A 22,531-nucleotide genomic window follows, 5' to 3' on the forward strand; every position below is an offset into this window, starting at 1 on the left:
GGTGGTGGTGTAGGTGATGATGGCGGGGCTGCGAACAGCCCTCGATCCGCCGAACGGAAACAGGCAAGCCCCAACCCGCCTCACTGACAGCTGACAACTGACAACCCCCTTCCCAGACGCCTCCGCGGCCTTTATTGCTCCACTTCCGGTTCCGGTCAGCCGCTTCCCCCCCCTCCTCTCCCCCGGGCAACCGCGGCGCGAGCGCCTCAGCCAATGGGAAGGCGAGGAGGCGAAGGGCGGCCCCGCCCCACTGCGGCTCGAGCGCCTCAGCCAATGGGGAGACGAGGAGGCGGAGGGAGGCCCCGCCCTACACGGCTCGAGCGCCTCAGCCAATGGGAAGGCGAGGAGGCGAAGGGAGACCCCCCCCCCCGCCCCACACGGCTCAAGGGCCTCAGCCAATGGGGAGACGAGGAGGAGGAGGGGGCCCCGCCCTACACGGCTCGAGCGCCTCAGCCAATGGGGAGACGAGGAGGCGAAGGGAGACACCGCCCTACACGGCTCAAGGGCCTCAGCCCATGGGAAGACGAGGAAGCAAAGGACGGCCCCGCCCTACACGGCTCGCGCGCCTCAGCCAATACGAAGACAAAGAAGCGAAGGGAGGCCCCGCCCTACTACGACTCGAGCGCCTCAGCCAATGAGAAGACGAGGAGGTGAAGGGAGGCTCCGCCCTACACGGCTTGCGCGCCTCAGCCAATGGGAAGACGAGAAGGCGGAGGGAGGCCCCGCCCTACACGGCTCAAGGGCCTCAGCCAATGGGAAGACGAGGAAGAGAAGGGAGGCCCCGCCCTACACGGCTCGATCGCCTCAGCCAATGGGAAGGCGAGGAAGCGAAGGGAGGCCCCGCCCTACCGCGGCTCGAGCGCCTCAGCCAATGGGAAGACGAGGAAGAGAAGGGGCCCCGCCCCACTTCGGCTCGAGCGCCTCAGCCAATGGGAAGGCGAGGAGGCAAAGGGAGACCCCGCCCTACTACGTCTCGAACGCCTCAGCCAATGGGAAGGCGAGGAAGCGAAGGGAGGCCCCGCCCCACTGCGGCTCGAGCGCCTCAGCCAATGAGAAGACGAGGAGACGAAGTGAGGCCCCGCCCCCCCCACCCGCCCCTGCGCCCCACGCGCCAAGGGCGGGCGCGTGACTTGTCGCCCCGGTGCTTGGTGGGAAGTGTGGTTCCTCCCTGAGGAAAAGTTGGCGTGGGGGGAGGGGGTTGCATTTAGGCCTTTAAAGGAAGGGGAACATGGAGGGTGTTCGTATTAACAAACACCACAATTATTATTATTGTTGGTATTATTATTATTATCCAGCTCGTTCAGAAAAGACCCCTCCCTCCCCACAAGGACCAGGGTCCCCTTCAGGAGGGGGCCAGGGTCGTTTTGGGAAGCAGAGGCCCTGGGTATCTGGCACCCTTTTTTAAAGGTATCTGTTAAGCGCTTACTATAATAATAATAATAACGATGGTATATGTTAAGCGCTTACTATGTGCCAAGCACCGTTCTAAGCGCTGGGGAGGTTACAAGGTGATCAGGTTGCCTCACGGGGGGCTCACAGTCTTCATCCCCATTTTCCAGATGAGGGAACTGAGGCCCAGAGAAGTGAAGTGACTTGCCCAAAGTCACGCAGCTGACAATTGGCGGAGGTGGAATTTGAACCCATGACCTCTGACTCCAAAGCCCGGGCTCTTTCCACTGAACCACGCTTGGGAAAGTACAATACAATAATAAACAGTGACACGAGGAGCAGCGTGGCTCAGTGGAAAGAGCCGGGGCTTTGGAGTCAGAGGTCATGGGTTCAAATCCCGGCTCCGCCAATTGTCAGCTGGGTGACTTTGGGCAAGTCACTTCACTTCTCTGGGCCTCAGTTCCCTCATCTGTAAAATGAGGATGAAGACTGTGAGCCCTCTGTGGGGCAACCTGATCACCTTGTTACCTCCCCAGCGCTTAGAACGGTGCTTTGCACATAGTAAGCGCTTAACAAATGCCATCATTATTATTATTATTCCCTGTCCATAATTCATTCATTCAATCGTATTTATTGAGCACTTACTGTGTGCAGAGCACTGTACTAGGCGCTTGGGAAGTACAAGTTGGCAACATATCGAGACGGTCCCTACCCAACAGTGGGCTCACAGTCTAGAAGGGGGAGACAGAGAACAAAACAAAACATATTAACAAAATAAAATAACTTCCCATACTGAACTCACAGTCTAGAGTCGGGGAGACAGACGTTAATGTAAGTAAATCAAATGACAGATATGTACATAAGTGCTACGGGGCTGGGAGAAGGGGAAGAGCGAAGGGATAAGCAGTGTGGCTCAGTGGAAAGAGCCCGGGCTCGGGAGTCAGAGGTCATGGGTTCTAATCCCGGCTCTGCCACTTGCCAGCTGTGTGACTTTGGGCAAGTCACTTCACTTCTCTGGGCCTCAGTTCCCTCATCTGTAAAATGGGGATGAAGACTGGGAGCCCCCCGTGGGAACAACCTGATCACCTTGTGTCCCCCCCAGCGCTTAGAACAGTGCTCTGCACACAGTAAGCGCTTAACAAATGCCATCATTATTATTATGAGGGGCTCACAGTCTTAGAGAAGCGGCGTGGCTCAATAGAAAGAGCCCGGGTTTGGGAGTCAGAAGTCATGGGTTCAAATCCCGGCTCCGCCAATTGTCAGCCGTGTGACTTTGGACGAGTCACTTAACTTCTCTGGGCCTCAGTGACCTCATCTGTAAAATGGGGATTAAGGCTGTGAGCCCCCCGTGGGACAACCTGATCACCTGGTAGCCTCCCCAGCGCTTAGAACAGTGCTTTGCACATAGTAAGTGCTTAATAAATGCCATTATTATTATTATTATTATTATTATCTCTGGGCCACAGGCCAAAGGCTAAAACAAGCCCTGGATTCAGGCTGAGATGGCAGAGGGCGTGAGGTCTGTCGTGGGCTAGCTTTATCCTCAATGTCAATGGTTCTTGTTTTCTGCTTGCATTTCCCCGCTAATTACCTGTTTTTCTCCCCCTTCTAGACTGTCAGCCCACTGTTGGGTAGGGACCGTCTCTATATGTTGCCAACTTGGACTTCCCAAACGCTTAGTACAGTGCTCTGCGCACAGCAAGCGCTCAATAAATGCGATTGAATGAATGAATGGCAGTGAAAACAGCCGAAGAGCGAGGTGGTGTCTGTGTGTAGACTGTAAATTCCTCAAGACCATTCATTCATTCAGTTGTATTTTTATTGGGAGCTTATTCATTCATTCAGTCGTATTTATTGAGCGCTGACTGTGTGCAGAGCACTGGACTAAGCCCTTGGGAAGTCCAAGTCAGCAACATATAGAGACGGTCCCTCCCCATGACTTAGTGGAAATAATAATTATAGTATTTGTGAAGTGTTCACTCTGTCCCCAGCACTGTACTGGGCCCTGAGGTTGGTACAAGATAATCCCGAAAAATCACAGGACACGAAGTCAGGAGATTAGGCACTGTCACTTGCCTGCTATGTGACCTTGGCCAAGTCACTTCACTCCTCGGGGGCCTCAGTGACCTCATCTGTAAAATGGGGATTGACTGTGAGCCCCGTGTGGGACATGGACTTTCCAACCTTGATTAGCTTTTACGTACCCCTGCGCTTAGTACAGCGTTTGGCACACAGTAAGGATTTAACAAACGGCATAAAAAAAGATCTCTTTTTTTTACCTTAGAACCTGTAAATATGTATATATGTTTGTACATATTTATTACTCTATTTATTTTACTTGTACATATCTATTCTATTTATTTTATTTTGTTAGTATGTTTGGTTTTGTCTCCCCCTTTGAGACTGTGAGCCCACTGTTGGGTAGGGACTGTCTCTATATGTTGCCAATTTGTACTTCCCAAGGGCTTAGTACAGTGCTCTGCACACAGTAAGCGCTCAGTAAATACGATTGATGATGATGATGATCTCTTGCTCCATCCCCTTTAAGCACTTAATAGTCACTCCGCCCTCAACCCCTCAGCACATACATAGGTAGCTGTGTTTTATTTATAGAAATGCCCGTCTCCCCCTCTAGACTGTAAATTCCTCAAGACCATTCATTCATTCATTCAGTCGTATTTATTGAGCATTTACTGTGTGCAGAGCACTGTACTAAGCGCTTGGGAAGTACAAGTTGGCAACATATAGAGACAGTCCCTACCCAACAGTGGGCTCAGTCTAGAAGGTCTAGAAGACCAGAGACTGAGTCTGAGTCTATCAGCTTCTCTAGAAGCAGCGTGGCTCAGTGGTAAGAGCTTGGGCTTTGGAGTCAGAGGTCATGGGTTCAAATCCCGGCTCTGCCCATTGCCAGCTGTGTGACTTTGGGCAAGTCACTTAACTTCTCTGTGCCTCAGTTCCCTCATCTGTAAAGTGAGGATTAAGACTGTGAGCCTCACGTAAGGCAACCTGATCACCTTGTATCTCCCCAGCGCTTAGAACAGTGCTTTGCACATAGTAAGCGCTTAACAAATACCATTATTATTATTAGAGAAGCAGCATGACTCAGTTGAAAGAGCCCAGGCTTTGGAGTCAGAGGTCATGGGTTCGAATCCTGGCTCTGCCACATGTTTGCTGTGTGACCTTGGGCAAGTCATTTAACTTCTCTGAGCCTCAGTTCATTCATTCATTCAATCATATTTATTGAGCGCTTACTGTGTGCAGAGCACTGTACTAAGCGCTTGGGAAGTACAAGTTGGCACTCTTTCCACTGAGCCACACTGCTTCTCTTGTCCTTCCCAAGCGCTTAGTACAGTGCTCTGCACACAGTAAGCACTCAATTAATATGATTGAATGAATGAATGAATGCATAAATGATAAATGCAATCTAAAATTAGCGGCTCTCAAAGTTGCCGAGAGAAGCAGCGTGGCCCAGTGGATACAGCCCGGGCCTTGGAGTCGGTAGCACCTGGGTTCTAATCCCGGCTCCGCTGCTTGTCTGCTGTGTGTCTTTGGGCAAGTCAATTACTCTATTTTACTTGTACATATTTATTCTATTTATTTTATTGTACTTTCCAAACGCTTAGTACAGTGCTGTGCACACCGATAGCGCTCAATAAATACGACAATGAATGAATGAATTTGGTTTATGTGTTTTGTTTTGTTGTCCGTCTCCCCCTTCTAGACCGTTAGCCCGCTGTCGGGAAGGGACCGTCTCTATACGTTGCCAACTTGTTCTTCCCAAGCGCTTAGTCCAGTGCTCTGCACATAGTAAGCGCTCAATAAATACAACTGAATGAATGAATGAATGGTTCCAAGGAACGGGTCTGATCATTCCGTTGTCTTGAACTCTCCCAGGTATTTAGCACAGTGCTCTGCCCATAGTAACCGCTCAATAAATACCACGGATTGATTGATACGTCGACGGAGGCCTCGGGGAAGGCGAGGGGAGGGCGCGGGGGCTCACCGGAGTGGCGGGAAGGGTCGTGGAAGACCTGGACCTCTGCTAGGCTCAGGTACTCCTTCCGGCCAGGAATCGCCACAGTCAGGTATCGCCCGCGTTTCCCGCAGTAGAAAGGTAACGTCTCCCCCAGATCCATGTGGGTGATGATCGCACATCTAGAAAGGAGGAAGAGGAGAAGAAGAAGAGCCCACCGGCTCTGCTACGTGTCTGCCGGGTGACCTTGAGAAAGTCACTTCACTCAGTTCCTCAGTTCCCTCATCTGGAAAATGGGGATGAAGGGTGTGATGCCCAAGCAGGACACGGACCGTGTCCGACCTTATTAACTTGTATCAGTAATAATAAGTACCATTATTATTACTTTTATCATCGGGGCGGTCTCGTACTTCTCCCGGGGCTCAGCACAGTGCTTGGCACACATTCGGCACGTCACAATCAATCAATCAATCGTATTTATTGAGCGCTTACTATGTGCAGAGCACCGTACTAAGCGCTTGGGAAGTACAAATTGGCAACATATAGAGACAGTCCCTACCCAACAGTGGGCTCACAGTCTAAAAGGGGGAGACAGAGAACAAAACCAAACATACTGACAAAATAAAATAAATAGAATAGATATGGACAAATAAAATAAATAAATAAATAGAGTAAAAAATATGTACAAACATATATACAGGTGCTGTGGGGAAGGGAAGGAGGTAAGATGGGGGGATGGAGAGGGGGACGAGGGGGAGAGGAAGGAAAGGGCTCAGTCTGGGAAGGCCTCCTTGAGGAGGTGAGCTCTCAGCAGGGCCTTGAAGGGATTATATATTATATATTATATATTATGAATTATTATAATAATAATAATAATGGTATTTGTTAAGTACTTACTATGTGCCAGGCACTGTACTAAGCACTGGGTACAAGCAAATCAGGTTGGACACAGTCCCTGCCCCACGTGGGCCTCACAGTCTCAATTCACCATTTTACAGATGAAGTAACTGCAGCCCTGAGAAGTGAAGCGACTTTCCCAAGGTCACACGGCAGACACAGGGCAGAGCCGGGATTAGAACCCATGACCTTCTGACCCCCCCCAAGCCCGGGCTCTAGCCACTATCCTATACTGCTTCTACAAGGGGCAGGCTGATGGGGACTATGGGCAAAAGGCTAAATGGGCAGGTTTTCTGCCATTGCCATGGGGACGTGTCAGCCAACCCCCTTCTTGTGCCCTCTCCCAAGCGCTTTAATCCAGTACTCCGCCCACAGTAAGCGCTCAATAAATACCTTTGGCTGATGGATTTGTGATTTCCCACGATCCCTCACGGGGCCAGGGAAGGTTGGCAGGCCCCATCCCACCTTTCCCGGCTCAACCCTCACGCCGACTTGGGCCTCGCTGGGCCTCCCCACGGAGTGTCCCCGGCCGTTTGGGCCTAAAAACCAGCCAGCGGATTGACTCTCGGAGACCAGGAGCCCATTTTAGAACTAGACTAGAAGGCCCCTTCTAGACTGTGAGCCCCTGTTGGTTAGGGACCGTCTCTATATGTTGCCAACTTGTACTTCCCAAGCGCTTAGTACAGTGCTCTGCACACAGTAAGCGCTCAATAAATGCAATTGAATGAATGAATAAATGAATGAACTACACCCCCAGGTGTGAGGGCCGGGCGGTGGCCGGCGGGGTCGGGGGGGGGTCTCCCCTTCCTAGAATTGTCCCTACAGGCCCGCGGAGGGGATCCAGGAGGGCCCGGCCCCTGGGCCATTTGATGTCCTCACCGATCACGTCAGCGGTTATTCTGAGATCAGGAAAGGCCGGGTTGCGGTAGGGGAAAGTCTGACAGCCCCTTTCCAAGCCGGGATAGGGCCCTCTCTTTCCTGTCCTTGGGGAAGGCAGACACACAATGTTCCCTTCTGGAGCGTGACGACCAAGTCGACAAACGAGGAGCCAGCCCGGCAGGCCCCGGGCCCCTTTCCAGCCATGTCACATCCTTTGACCGTGTGAGGTCAGGGGCAGGATGTGGGGCCGATTCCCAGGGCGCCGGCACTTTCCCAGGGCCTTCATTGGCTCCCGGGAACTATAAGAAGGTTGCCGCCAGGAACGGTTCGAGATTTCCCGGATTGGAAGAGGCCCCACGCGGACGGTAAGCTGGCAACCTTGGAGGTCTTTCCGGCCCCTGGGCTGAGGTACTGAGCGTAGACATCACTGGGCGTGAAGTGGGTTACCTGTTTCTCCTTTCTTGGGGCGTTGGGTGCGGGGTAAGTGGGGAAAAATGTGTATATCTGTAATTTATTTTATTTGTTTAATTTAATGTCTGTCTCCCCCTCTAGACTTTGAGCTCATTGTAGGCAGGGAACGTGTCTGTTGTACTCTCTCAAGCGTTTAGTGCAGTGTTTTGTACATAGTAAGTGCTCAATAAATAACTGTGGTATCTGCTAAGTGCTTACTATGTGCCAGGTACTGTACTAAGCACTGGGAAGGATACAAGCAAATGGGTTGGACAGAGTCTCTGCCCCAGATAGGGCTCACAGTCTCAGTCCCTAATTTCCAGATGAGGTAACTGAGGCCCAAAGAAGTAATAATAATAATAATAATAATGGTATTTGTTAAACGCTTACTATGTGCCAAGCACTGTTCTAAGCACTGGGGGAGATGCAAGGTAATCAGATTGTCCCACGTGGGACTCACAGTCTTAATCCCCATTTTCCAGATGAGGTAATTGAGGCACAGAGAAGTGAAATGACTTGTCCAAAGTCACCCAGCTACCAAGTGGCAAAGGCGGGATTAGAACACACGATCTCTGACTCCCAAGCCCGTGCTCTTTCCACTGAGCCACACTGCTTCTCACCAGAAGTGAAGTGACTTGCCCAAGGTCCCACAGCACAGACGTGTCAGACCTTCTGACTCGCAGGCCTGTGCTCTATCCCTCACGACATTCAGTGCCCGCGCGGAGGAAGCGCTTAAGAAATTCCCTAATTGGTGGCGGTGGTGGTATTTATTTGCTATTATTGGTGAAGATGATGATGACAAGGAGTGTGGTTATTGTGATTGCAGAGGGATGGAGGGACGAGGCGCGGAGACGAGGCGCCGCTCCCAGCTGCTGCTGCTGGCCGGCCGGGGCGGGCTGCGCGCCCAGATCGGCGGGCTCCGGAAGCTGGCCCGCCGGCTGGAGCGGCTCGCCCGGCGCTCGCTGATGGCCCAGCTGGCCGGGACGTCGCTGAGCGCGGCCGGGGCCTTGGCGGCCATCGTGGGCCTGGGCCTGGGCCTGGGCCCCGCCACGCTGGGCGCCTCCCTCGTGGCCGCCGGACTGTGCGTGGCCACGGCCGGGGGCGCCGTCGCCGTGACCTCAGACTTCGCGCTGCTGCGGCGGCGCCGCCGGGCCCTGCGGCACGTGTGCGAGATCGCCGCCCGCTGCCAGGACCAGCTGAGGGAGGTGCTGGGCGGACTGGTGGCCCTGGCCGGAGGGGACCCCGCTACGCGGCCGCCCGGACGGCTCGCCCTGGACCGCACCGTCTACGTGCTCGTCCTGCTCGGCTCCCAGGGCCCTCTGGTCCCCAGGCCCGCCAAGGGGGCCGCCAACATCAGCCAGGCCGTGCTCCGGGCCAAGGTCCAGAAGATGGCCGATGCCCTCGAGGCCTGCGCCGGGGCCCTGGACGCCTTCAACCAGTACCTGGAGGACAGGACTCGCCACGGGAAGTGGCCCTTCACCCACCAAGACGGACCCACCCCACAGGAATGGGAAGAACGCCAGGCACCCTGGTGTCTCCATGGTGACGGCGAGTCACCATGGTGACCCCCTGGCTGGGTACTGCCCGGGAGACTGCATCCTACAGGCCACCAGAGGGTAGCGGGACCCACGTTACTCCCTATTTATATGTGATTCCTATTTTTGTATTGTCGTTGAGGTTATCTTTTGGGAAAAATCAGGGAAATGTTTTTAATAGGCACACAGGGAGGGGTTTGGGGGACGGACCCCCGAGAAATAGCAAGCTTCACTCTTCCCGTTAGATCTTTCGGGGGAGGATGGCGCTTAGTAGTGACTCGCCCAAGCACTTAATCCGATGCTTGTGCGTTATAAACTCTCGATCGATACGATTGATTGATTGGGAAGTGGCTGTAGGAAGGCTGGATTGAGTTGCTGGCGGGGGGTTGAGGGGTGTGGCAGAGGTTCCCCATCCTAAACGGGAGGATTCGTCCCGGAATAGGTACTAGGATCTGGGGGGGATGCTGCAACCAAGCCCCTCGGTCACCAAATAAAGCATCTTCCAGCCGGAAGGCTCGACCCCAGGGAGGAGGGAGTCGGAGGAACCAAAGCCCGGGAAGCTCCTTACACCCTAAAACGTCTTTCAGGTACTCGGGACAACGGTTCAAACTCAATCTGCAGGGAGAATGGTGTCTCCAAACCGTAAGCTCGTTAAATGAATGAATAAATAAATGATGATGGTATTCGTTAAACATTTACCATGTGCCAGGCACTGTATTAACTGCTGGGGTGGATGCATGCAAATGGAGTCAGACACGGTCCCTGTCCCACGTGAGTCTCCATCCCCATTTTACAGAGGCACAGAGAAGCGACTTGTCCACGGTCAGATGGCACACTTAGTCGTTGCTGGCAGGGAATGTGTCTACCGAATCTGTTGTACGCTCCCAAGCACTGCACGCAGAAAGCGCTCAGTACTTATCATTCGTTGATCAATGCGTGTCAGCGGGTGGACGAGGGAGGTTGCTGGCCTCTTACAAGGGGAAGAAAACATTCTTTCTTCGTTTGTATTTACCGAGCACTCGCAGTGTGCAGAGCAAAATACTGGACACTTGAGAGCAGAAGATAAAAGTCACAGTCCCCGCCCTCAAATAGCTTAAGGGGTAATGGGGAATAGCACATATTGTACAATATGCTTAGAGTGGAATTGTATAATACAGTGTACAAAGTATACATGAAGTGGGACAGTGTACAGAACAAATTGTGAGGTTGCGTTGAAGGATGGCTGTTCTTTTGCAACCCTCCACACGCCCCAGCTTTCTTCCTGGGGGCGGGGGCTACCACCTGAAGATGAGTTCATCATCTTCTGGAATCACAGCTTTGAAAACAGATTTTCCCAGAATCCTCCACCGATGGCTGATAACCTGGGGCATCGGCGCTGGAAAGAAGAGGACATCGAGGCCATGGACTTGTAACTGATCTGCAAAAACCCTTGTTACCTCCCCCTCCCCCCACACCAATCAATCAATCAATCATCATCATCATCAATCGTATTTATTGAGTGCTTACTGTGTGCAGAGCACTGTATTAAGCGCTTGGGAAGTACAAGTTGGCCCGCACCATCCCAACTTTATTTCAGTCTTCAGGGAAAAGCAGGAAAGATGGAAGTCATGGGTTAGAGGGAGAGTAAAAGCCAAACAAAGGGAGAATTCAGGGGCTGTTTCGTCATTTCAACAAATAAAGATTCTTTTTAAATGCCAAAACAGTTGAGGGCCTAGGGGGTACTTTGGGCTACTTTTGTGGCCAGTCTCCAGTTTGTTTTCTTTCGGACGGTGGGAAAATCAGGGGTTCCTGGGGCTCACGGTCTAAAATACTTAATCCCCTTATTTGACAGATGAGGAAACCGAGGTTCAATCAATCAATCAATCAGCCGTATTTATTGAGCGCTTACTGTGTGCAGAGCACTGTACTAAGCGCTTGGGAAGTACAAGTTGGCAACACATAGAGACGGTCCCTACCCAACAGCGGGCTCACAGTCTAGAAGGGGGTGACAGAGAACAAAACAAAACATATTAACAAAATAAAATAAATAGAATAGATATGTACAAGTAAAATAAATAGAGTATTAAATATGTACAAACATATATACATATATACAGGTGCTGTGGGGAAGGGAAGGAGGTAAGGTGGGAGGGATGGAGGGGGGAGGAGGGGCTCAGTCTGGGAAGGCCTCCTGGAGGAGGTGAGCTCTCAGTAGGGCCTCGAAGGGAGGAAGAGAGCTAGCTTGGCGGATGTGGGGAGGGGGGGCATTCCAGGCCAGGGGGTGTATGGGGGATGTGTAGCGGGCCAAAAGCGAGTAAAATTGAGGAGCTGGATGGTCCCCAATACTGCAGGTGCGAGATCCAATTTTTCGTCATCAAACCGAGTAACTAAGCAGAAGCCATCATGAGGCCAAAATGAAAGGGTTCTGCTGAAGCGGTAGCAAGCCGAGACTAGATGGCTCCATCTTCACGCCTCCTAAAGATGATTTCTTCCTTTGTCATTGGCAGGCATTGACTGAAAACGTTTGTCTGTGGGGTGTGATGAAACCAATCCAATAATCTGTTTTGAACGCCCAACTCCTCCTCTAAACTCCTTGTGGACAGGGGTCCCATCTACCTACTCTGTTGGAGTGTACCCTCCTGAGCGTTTTGCGTGGAGCTCTCCACAAAGCAAGCGAGCGCTCAGTACATACCAGAAATCAATTGATAACCTTTGATAGATAAGCAGTATGGCATGGGGATAGGGCACGGGCCTGGGAGTCACAAGGTTTGCTGCCATTTGTCTGCTGCATAGGGACAAAGCACGGGCCTGGGAGTCAGAAGGTTCGCTGCCATTTGTCTGCTGCATGACCCCAGGTGAGTCACTCAACTCCTCTGTGCCTCAGTTCCCTCATCTGCAAAATGGGGATGGAGACTGTGAGCCCCACGTGGGATAGGGAGAGGGTCCAACCCAATTTGCTGGTTTCCACCCCAGCTCTTAGAATGGTGCCTGGCACGTGGTAAGTGCCTAGCAAACAAACAATAATAATAGTAATAATAATATAATAATAATAATAATAGCATTTATTAAGTACTTACTATGTGCAAAGAGAATTACTATGTTTTATTTTGTTCTCTGTCTCCCCCTTCTAGACTGCTGAGCCCGCTGTTGGGTAGGGACTGTCTCCAAATGTTGCCAACTTGTACTTCCCAAGTGCTTAGTACAGTGCTCTGCACACAGTAAGCGCTCAATAAATACGATTGAATGAATGAATGAATGCATGAATGAATGAATGAATGAATGAATGAATAAATGAATGAAAATCCTCAGCCGAGGGGACATGCCCAGCATGCCAGGGAGTTGCAAATAACTTCACCTAGGCCCTGTTTTATTCAGTCAGTCAATCATACTTATTGAGCACTTACCGTGTGCACAGCACTGTACTAAGCATTTGGAAGAGGACATTGCAACAATAAACAGACACATTCCCTACCCACAGCAAGCTTAAAGTCTGGCGGTGGGCTGGGTAGCAAGCCGAGACTAGATGGCTCCATCTTCACGCCTCCTAAAGATGATTTCTTACTTTGTCATTGGCAGACACTGACTTCAAACGTTTGTCTGTGGGGTGTGATGAAACCAATCCAATAATCTGTTTTAACGCCCAACTCCTCCTCTAAACTCCTTGTGGACAGGGGTCCCATCTACCGACTCTGTTGGAGTGTACCCTCCCGAGCGTTTTGCGCAGGGCTCACCACAAAGCAAGCGAGTGCTCAGTACATACCAGAGATCAATCGATAACTGTCGATAGATAAGCAGTATGGCATGGGGATAGGGCACGGGCCTGGGAGTCACAAGGTTTGCTGCCATTTGTCTGCTGCATAGGGTTAGGGCACGGGCCTGGGAGTCACAAGGTTTGCTGCCATTTGTCTGCTGCATGACCCCGGGCGAGTCACTCAACTCCTCTGTGCCTCAGTTCCCTCATCTGCAAAATGGGAATGGAGACTGTGAGCCCCATGTGGGATAGGGAGAGGATCCAGCCCAGTTTGCTGGTTTCCACCCCAGCTCTTAGAATGGTGCCTGGCATGTGGTAAGTGCCTAGCAAACAAATAATAATAATAATAATGATAGCATTTATTAAGCACTTACTATGTGCAAAGAGAATTACTATGTTTTATTTTGTTCTCTGTCTCCCCCTTCTAGACTGTGAGCCAACTGTTGGGTAGGGACCGTCTCTAGATGTTGCCAACTTGTACTTCCCAAGTGCTTAGTACAGTGCTCTGCACACAGTAAGTGCTCAATAAATACGATTAAATGAATGAATGAATGAATGAATGAATGAATGAATGAAAATCCTCAGCCGAGGGCACATGCCCAGCATGCCAGGGAGTTGCAAGTAACTTCACCTAGGCCCTGTTCTATTCTGTCAGTCAATCATATTTATTGAGCACTTACTGTGTGCACAGCACTGTACTAAGCACTTGGAAGAGGACATTGCAACAATAAACAGACATATTCCCTACCCACAGCAAGCTTAAAGTCTGGCGGTGGGCTGGGTAGCAAGCCGAGACTAGATGGCTCCATCTTCACGCCTCCTAAAGATGATTTCTTACTTTGTCATTGGCAGACACTGACTTGAAACGTTTGTCTGTGGGGTGTGATGAAACCAATCCAATAATCTGTTTTGAACGCCCAACTCCTCCTCTAAACTCCTTGTTGGCAGGGGTCCCATCTACCGACTCTGTTGGAGTGTACCCTCCTGAGCGTTTTGCGTGGAGCTCTCCACAAAGCAAGCGAGCGCTCAGTACATACCAGAAATCAATCGATAACCTTTGATAGATAAGCAGTATGGCATGGGGATAGGGCACGGGCCTGGGAGTCACAAGGTTTGCTGCCATTTGTCTGCTGCATAGGGACAAAGCACGGGCCTGGGAGTCAGAAGGTTTGCTGCCATTTGTCTGCTGCATGACCCCAGGTGAGTCACTCAACTCCTCTGTGCCTCAGTTCCCTCATCTGCAAAATGGGGATGGAGACTGTGAGCCCCACGTGGGATAGGGACAGGGTCCAACCCAATTTGCTGGTTTCCACCCCAGCTCTTAGAATGCTGCCTGGCACGTGGTAAGTGCCTAGCAAACTAATAATAATAATAACAATAATAATAATGATAGCATTTATTAAGCGCTTACTATGTGCAAAGAGAATTACTATGTTTTATTTTGTTCTCTGTCTCCCACTTCTAGACTGTGAGCTCACTGTTCGGTAGGGACCGTCTCTAGATGTTGCCAATTTGTACTTCCCAAGTGCTTAGTACAGTGCTCTGCACACAGTAAGCGCTCAATAAATATGATTGAATGAATGAATGAATGAATGAATGAATGAATGAATGAAAGAATGAATGAAAATCCTCAGCCGAGGGGACATGCCCAGCATGCCAGGGAGTTGCAAATAACTTCACCTAGGCCCTGTTTTATTCAGTCAGTCAATCATATTTATGGAGTACTTACTGTGTGCACAGCACTGTACTAAGCACTTGGAAGAGGACATTGCAACAATAAACAGACACGTTCCCTACCCACAGCAAGCTTAAAGTCTGGCGGTGGGCTGGGTAGCAAGCCGAGACTAGATGGCTCCATCTTCACGCCTCCTAAAGATGATTTCTTACTTTGTCATTGGCAGACACTGACTTAAAACGTTTGTCTGTGGGATGTGATGAAACCAATCCAATTATCTGATTTTAACGCCCAACTCCTCCTCTAAAGTCCTTGTGGGCAGGGGTCCTATCTACCAACTCTGTTGGAGTGTACCCTCCCGAGCGTTTTGCGTGGAGCTCTCCACAAAGCAAGCGAGCACTCAGTACATACCAGAGATCAATCGATAACTGTCGATAGATAAGCAGTATGGCATGGGGATAGGGCACGGGCCTGGGAGTCAGAAGGTTTGCTGCCATTTGTCTGCTGCATAGGGTTAGGGCACGGGCCTGGGAGTCAGAAGGTTTGCTGCCATTTGTCTGCTGCATGACCCCAGGTGAGTCACTCAACTCCTCTGTGCCTCAGCTCCCTCATCTGCAAAATGGGGATGGAGACTGTGAGCCCCACGTAGGATAGGGACAGGGTCCAACCCAATTTGCTGGTTTCCACCCCAGCTCTTAGAATGCTGCCTGGCACGTGGTAAGTGCCTAGAAAACTAATAATAATAATAATAATAGCATTTATTAATCACTTACTATGTGCAAAGAGAATTACTATGTTTTATTTTGTTCTCTGTCTCCCCCTTCTAGACTGTGAGCCCGCTGTTGGGTAGGGACCGTCTCTAGATGTTGCCAACTTGTACTTCCCAATCGCTTAGTACAGGGCTCTGCACACAGTAAGCGCTCAATAAATGCGATTGAATGACTGACTGACTGACTGAATGAATGAATGAATGTATGCATGAATGAATGAATGAATGAAAATCCTCAGCCGAGGGGACATGCCCTGCATGCCAGGGAGTTGTAAATAACTTCACCTAGACCTTGTTTTATTCTGTCAGTCAATTGTATTTATTGAGCACTTACTGTGTGCACAGCACTGTACTAAGCACTTGGAAGAGGACATTGCAACAATAAACAGACACATTCCCTACCCACAGCAAGCTTAAAGTCTGGCGGTGGGCTGGGTAGCAAGTCGAGACTAGATGGCTCCATCTTCACACCTCCTAAAGATGATTTCTTACTTTGTTATTGGCAGACACTGACTTAAAACGTTTGTCTGTGGGGTGTGATGAAACCAGTCCAATAATCTGTTTATAAAGCCCAACTCCTCCTCTAAACTCCTTGTGGGCAGGGGTCCCATCTACCGACTCTGTTGGAGTGTACCCCCCCCCCGGAGCGTTTTGCGTGGGGCTCTCCACAAAGCAAGCGAGCGCTCAGTACATACCAGAAATCAATTGATAACCTTTGATAGATAAGCAGTATGGCATGGGGATAGGGCACGGGCCTGGGAGTCACAAGGTTTGCTGCCATTTGTCTGCTGCATAGGGTTAGGGCACGGGCCTGGGAGTCAGAAGGTTTGCTGTATTTGTCTGCTAAATGACCCCGGGCGAGTCACTCAACTCCTCTGTGCCTCAGTTCCCTCATCTGCAAAATGGGGATGGAGACTGTGAGCCCCACGTGGGATAGGGAGAGGGTCCAACCCAATTTGCTGGTTTCCACCCCAGCTCTTAGAATGGTGCCTGGCACATGGTAAGTGCCTAGCAAACAAATAATAATAATAATAATAATAATAATAGCATTTATTAAGCGCTTACTATGTGCAAAGAGAATTACTATGTTTTATTTTGTTCTCTGTCTCCCCCTTCTAGACTGTTGAGCCCGCTGTTGCTTAGGAACTGTCTCTAGATGTTGCCAACTTGTACTTCCCAAGTGCTTAGTACAGTGCTCTGCACACAGTAAGCGCTCAATAAATACGATTGAATGAATGAATGAATGAATGAATGAATGAAAATCCTCAGCCAAGGGAACATGCCCAGCATGCCAGGGAGTTGCAAATAACTTCACCAAGGCCCTGTTTTATTCTGTCAGTCAATCGTATTTATTGAGCACTTACTGTGTGCACAGCACTGTACTAAGCACTTGGAAGAGGACATTGCAACAATAAACAGACATATTCCCTACCCACAGCAAGCTTAAAGTCTGGCGGTGGGCTGGGTAGCAAGCCGAGACTAGATGGCTCCATCTTCACGCCTCCTAAAGATGATTTCTTACTTTGTCATTGGCAGACACTGACTTGAAACGTTTGTCTGTGGGGTGTGATGAAACCAATCCAATAATCTGTTTTGAACGCCCAACTCCTCCTCTAAACTCCTTGTGGGCAGGGGTCCCATCTACCGACTCTGTTGGAGTGTACCCCCCCGGCCCCCCCAGCGTTTTGCGTGGAGCTCTCCACAAAGCAAGCGAGTGCTCAGTACATACCAGAGATCAATCGATAACCGTCGATAGATAAGCAGTATGGCATGGGGATAGGGCACGGGCCTGGGAGTCAGAAGGTTTGCTGCCATTTGTCTGCTGCATAGGGTTAGGGCACGGGCATGGGAGTCACAAGGTTTGCTGCCATTTGTCTGCTGCGTGACCTTGGGCCAGTCACTTAACTCCTCTGTGCCTCAGTTCAGAAACGTGAAGCAACTTACCCTAGGTCATAAAGCGGGCATGTGGTGGAACCGGGACTAGAACCCAGGCCCCCGACTCTCCCTGCAAAAAGAAGCCCTGATGATAGTACCTATAATATTAATACTGTTTCTAGACTGTGAGCCGACTGTTGGGTAGGGATCGTCTCTATATGTCGCCAATTTGGACTTCCCAAGCGCTTAGTACAGTGCTCTGCACACAGTAAGCACTCAATAAATATGACTGAATGAATGAATAATGTTAATAATGTATTAGACTTGTACAGCACTTGATTTTACTTCGTTTCCAACGCGCTTTCACCCCAGCTATCCCCACAACATCCTGGGGTTGGGGGGAACAGTAGGGCGGGGCAAATATCCCTATTTTATAGATATAGAGACAGTCCCAGAGAGATTCAATGTCTCCCTGAGATCACACAGCAGGCCAAGGTCGCGGCAGCCCCTTGGGAAAGGGGGTGAACGAACCGCTCGGAGCCGGGAACCGGGAGGGACAAGGGGTCTTGGGATCGGTTTTTTTTCCCCACAGAGTGACCGGGGTCGTTCACTTTCAGCCCACAGTCTCCCAGCCTGGGCTATTTTTTCAGCCTCCCCTCATATTTACGTGGACTTCCTCTTCACTTTCCCGTTGATCAGGGAGGGCGGGATGTGACGCATCGGAAAATGAATGACCTCCGACGGAGAGGCGAAGCTCAATGTCACCTCTGGCCCCAGGGACACCCAGGCCTTGCCTGCCTGCACGTTTCAAAGCAGCAGCGTCAGAGAGGGGTGGGGGGCCCCCTCAAATCCCACTGCCATCCAGCCAGTCGGACCCTCAAGCCAGCGGTGGGGTGGGGCCTTCCCACACGATCCTTCGTCGGATAATAACTGAGGTATTTGTTAAGTGCTTACGGCGTGCCAGGCACTGAACTAAGTTGTGTGGCCTTCGTTTTCTGTGCCTCAGTCTCCTCCACTGTCAACTGGGGATTCAACACCTGTTTTGGGAGTTTTTTTATGGTATCTGTTTAGTGCTCACTATGTGCCAGCGCTGTACTAAGCACTGGGATACATGGAAGCAAATCAGATTGATCACAATCCATGCCCCACATAGGGCTCACGGTTTTAATCTCCATTTTACAGATCAGAGAAACGAAATGACTTGCCCAAGGTCACAGAGCAGACAAGTGGTGGAGCGGGAATTAGGGTGTAAGATTGTGAGTCCCACATGGGACAACCTGATCACCTTGTATCCTCCCCAGCGCTTAGAACAGTGCTTTGCACATAGTAAGTGCTTAGCAAATACCAAAATTATTATTATTATTATTATTAGAACCCAGGTACTTTTGACACCCAGCCTCGGGCTCTTTCCACTGATCCAAGCTGCTTCTTCTACTCCCACTGTGATTCTCAAGCGGAACAGCGATTGTGTCTGACCTAATTAATATGTATCTACCCCAGTGCTTAGAACAGTGTATGACACACAGTATGCATTTAACATACCATTTAAAAAAAAGGAAGGGAAGGCTTATTCTATTTATTTTGTTAATGATGTGCATCTAGCTTTATTTCCATTTGTTCTGACGACTTGACACCTGTCCACTTGTTTTGTTTTGTTGTCTGTCTCCCCCTTCTAGACTTTGAAACCGTTCATTCATTCACTCATTCATTCAATCGTATTTATTGAGCGCTTACTGTGTGCAGAGCACTGGACTAAGCACTTGGGAAGTACAAGTTGGCAACATATAGAGCCCAACAGCGGGCTCACAGTCTAGAAGGGGAAGACAGACAACAAAATAACAAAATAAAATAAATAGAATAAATATGTACAAATGAAATAAATAAATAGAGTAATAAATACGTACAAACATAGATACATATATACAGGTGCTGTGGGGAGGGGAAGGAGGTAAGGCGGGGGGGGGGATGGGAAGGGGGAGGTTGGGTAGGGACCCTCTCTCGATGTTGCCAACTTGTACTTCCCAAGCGCTTAGTACAGTGCTCTGCCCACAGTAAGCGCTCAATAAATACGATTGAATGAATGAATGAAAGTCAAGTACCCAGAAACCAAAATGTTGTTGAGGAGGGTAGTTCTGAGATCAAGGGCTTTGAACTTTCTTGGAAACCCTCCTGGAGAATCTTGGGCACTTAGGCTTGGGTGAGGCAAATTCTTTCAATAATTGTGTGTCAGCAGCAGGCGAGGAAGGCAAAAACTCAACAAAAGAACAAGGCTTCCCTCCCCAGAGACGAAGTGGGGGTGGGAAGGGACACAGCCCCCCTACCCCCCTTTCCACTTCCCCATTCAGCTGCTAAGGCCTGGTTAAGGTAGAACCATTTTAAGGAGGCACTGGACTCCGGGCAGAGAGGAGAGGTCATCCAGTTAGTTACCTTCTGCCCCAGAAGATGAAGGTTCTTAATTTCCTGTCTTCCTCTTACTCATCAGCTCTCTACTCCCACTACACCCCAGCTCGCACTCTCCTCCCCTGCTAACCTGTAGCTATCCTTAGCTGTTAGCCCGGGGCTCACAAGGAGAAGCAGCATGGCCTAATGGATAGAGCATGGGCCTGGGAATCAGAAGGACCTGGGTTCTAATTTGTTAAATACTTCCTTTGTGCCAAGCACTGTTTTAAGCACTGGGGTAAATTCAAGGTGATGAGGTTGGCCCACATGGGGCTCACAGTCTTCATCCCCATTTTACAGATGAGGGACCTGAGGCCCAGAGAAGGGAAGTGACTTGCCCGAAGTAACACAGCTGACAAGTGGCGGAAGGGAGATTAGAACCCACGACCTTGGGCTCCCAAGCCCAGGCTCTTTCCACTGAGCCACGCTGCTTCTCTCCGGGTGACAACTATAGGTCTGCATCCCAAATCACCATGGTGATGCATCACATGGAGGGGATTGGTAGTCCAGAAAGAGAGAGAGAGATTACATTGTATCTACCCCAGCGTTAAGAACAGTGCTTGGCATATAGTAAGCGCTTAACAAATACCATCATTATTCATTTATTTTGTTGAGAGAGAGATTACCTTGTATCTACTCCAGTGCCCAGAAGAGTGCTTGGCACATTATTATTATTGAAGCATAATAATAATAATAATAATCATTAGGGATGCATCGTGGCTCAGTGGAAAGAGCTCGGGCTTGGGAGTCAGAGGTCATGAATCCCGGCTCCACCACTTGTCGGCTGTGTGACTTTGAGCAAGTCACTTAACTTCTCTGTGCCTCAGTTCCCTCATCTGTAAAACGAGGATTAAGATTGTGAGCCCCATGTGGGACAACCTGATCACCTTGTATCCCCCCAGCGCTTAGAACAGTGCTTTGCACATAGTAAGTGCTTAATAAATACCATTATTATTATTATCATATAGTAAGCACTCAACAAATATAATTGTTTATTTTATTGAGAGAGAGAGATTACCTCGTATCTACCCCAGTGCTTAGAACAGTGCTTGGCTTTTAGTAAGTGCTTAACAAATACCATCATTATTTATTTATTTTATTGAGAGAGAGAGATTACCTTGTATCTACCCCATCACTTAGAAGAGTGCTTGGCACATAGTAAGTGCTTAACAAATGCCATTATTCCCAACTTGTACTTCCCAGGCGCTTAGTACAGTGCTCTGCACACACTAAGCACTCAATAAATATGATTGAATGAATGCATTATCATTATTATTATCATTATATAGTAAGCACTTAACAAATGCCATAATTGTCTATTTTATTGAGAGAGAAAGAGATTACCTTGTATCTACCCTGGCGCTTAGAACAGTGCTTGGCATATAATAAGTGCTTTACCAATACCATCATTATTTATTTATTTGAGAGAGAGAGAGTGAGAGAGAGAGAGAGAGAGAGAGATTACCTGGTATCTCCCCCAGCGCTTAGAAGAGTTCTTGGCACATAGTAAGCGCTTAGCCACTGCCATTATTATTATTATTATTATTATTATATAGTAAGCGGTTAACAAAATACCATAATTGTTTATTTTATTGAGAGAGAGAGATTACCTTATATATACCCCAGCACTTAGAACAGTGCTTGGCATATAGAAAGTGCTTAACAAATGCCATTATTATTATTGTTATTATATAGTAAACACTTGAGAAGCAGCGTGGCTCAATGGAAAGAGCATGGGCTTTGGAGTCAGAGGTCATGGGTTCAAATTCTGACTCTGCCAACTGTCAGCTGTGTGACTTTGAGTAAGTCACTTCACTTCTCTGTGCCTCAGTTACCTCATCTGTAAAATGGGAATTGAAAGAAACTGTGAGCCCCCTGTGGGACAGACTGATAACCTTGTAACCTCCCCAGCGCTTAGAACAATGCTTTGCACTTAGTAAGCGCTTAACAGATGCCATTATCATTATTATTATTATTAACAAATGCCATAATTGTTTGTTTATTTTATTGAGAGATTACCTTGTATCTACCCCAGCGCTCAGAACAGTGCTTGGCATATAATAATAATAATAATATTGATGGCATTTGTTAAGCGCTTACTATGTGCAAAGCACTGTTCTAAGCGCTGGGCGGGGATACAAGGTGATCAGGTTGTCCCACGGGGGGCTCACAGTCTTAATCCCCATTTTACAGATGAGGTTACTGAGGCTCAGAGAATAATAATAATAATGGTATTTGTTAAGTGCTTACTATGTGCAAAGCACTGTTCTAAGCACGGGGGGATACAAGGTGTTATCGACAAGTAGGGTGCAAAATAGGTTAACCGGTGTAAATCGGCCGCAGGGTTCTTGTAACCAAGGTGGTGAGGCAGATAGGAAAAATGACTCGGAGACACGAGTTCAGATAGAGCAGTAACGAAGGAAAGTGGCTACCTGCCCGTTCACCTCCCGGGAGAGGTACGAGTGACAAGCAGCCCCATCCCAGCCGCTTCTTCCTCTTTTATTGGGTTTCAAATCCGAGCTACACAAAGGATTCCCGAGAGTAGTGCCGGAAGTGAGGCCTTGGCATTCCTAGATCCCAAGTTAAAGTACAACTGCTTGTTTGTCATGGTTTGGTTAGTGTTAAAATCCCTGTCTACAAGCTGTTATCAGGAGATAACGGTCAACACAGGATGGGGACATTCCAGACAGAGAAGAGCCACTTTGGTCAATGTTACTTTACAAACACTGGAGTCCTTTCGGTCTGCACAAAATAAAGGGTTACTGTTGCTACGCACAAGATGGAGTCAGTCATGCCAAGTTCGCTGGTGGACAACACTGCCCAAGGTCACACAGCAGGCATGTGGCGGAGCTGGGATTCGAACCCAAAGCCCGGCTCTTTCCCCTGAGCCACGCTGCAGCATGCAGTAAGCGCTTAACAA

General features: G+C 49.4%; 1 protein-coding gene across 1 annotated transcript; it reads left to right on the forward strand.

The window, feature by feature from the left end:
* Positions 1-8,367: 8,367 nt before the first annotated feature.
* Positions 8,368-9,821, forward strand: APOLD1 (apolipoprotein L domain containing 1; the record flags this gene model as incomplete). The annotated part of the gene is made up of 1 exon (XM_038767743.1): positions 8,368-9,821. A coding segment is annotated over one exon (786 nt), but the record flags the coding sequence as incomplete, so codon positions are not given.
* Positions 9,822-22,531: the final 12,710 nt, after the last annotated feature.

Source organism: Tachyglossus aculeatus, chromosome 27 (assembly GCF_015852505.1).
Source record: "Tachyglossus aculeatus isolate mTacAcu1 chromosome 27, mTacAcu1.pri, whole genome shotgun sequence".
NCBI classification, from domain to species: Eukaryota; Metazoa; Chordata; class Mammalia; order Monotremata; family Tachyglossidae; genus Tachyglossus; species Tachyglossus aculeatus.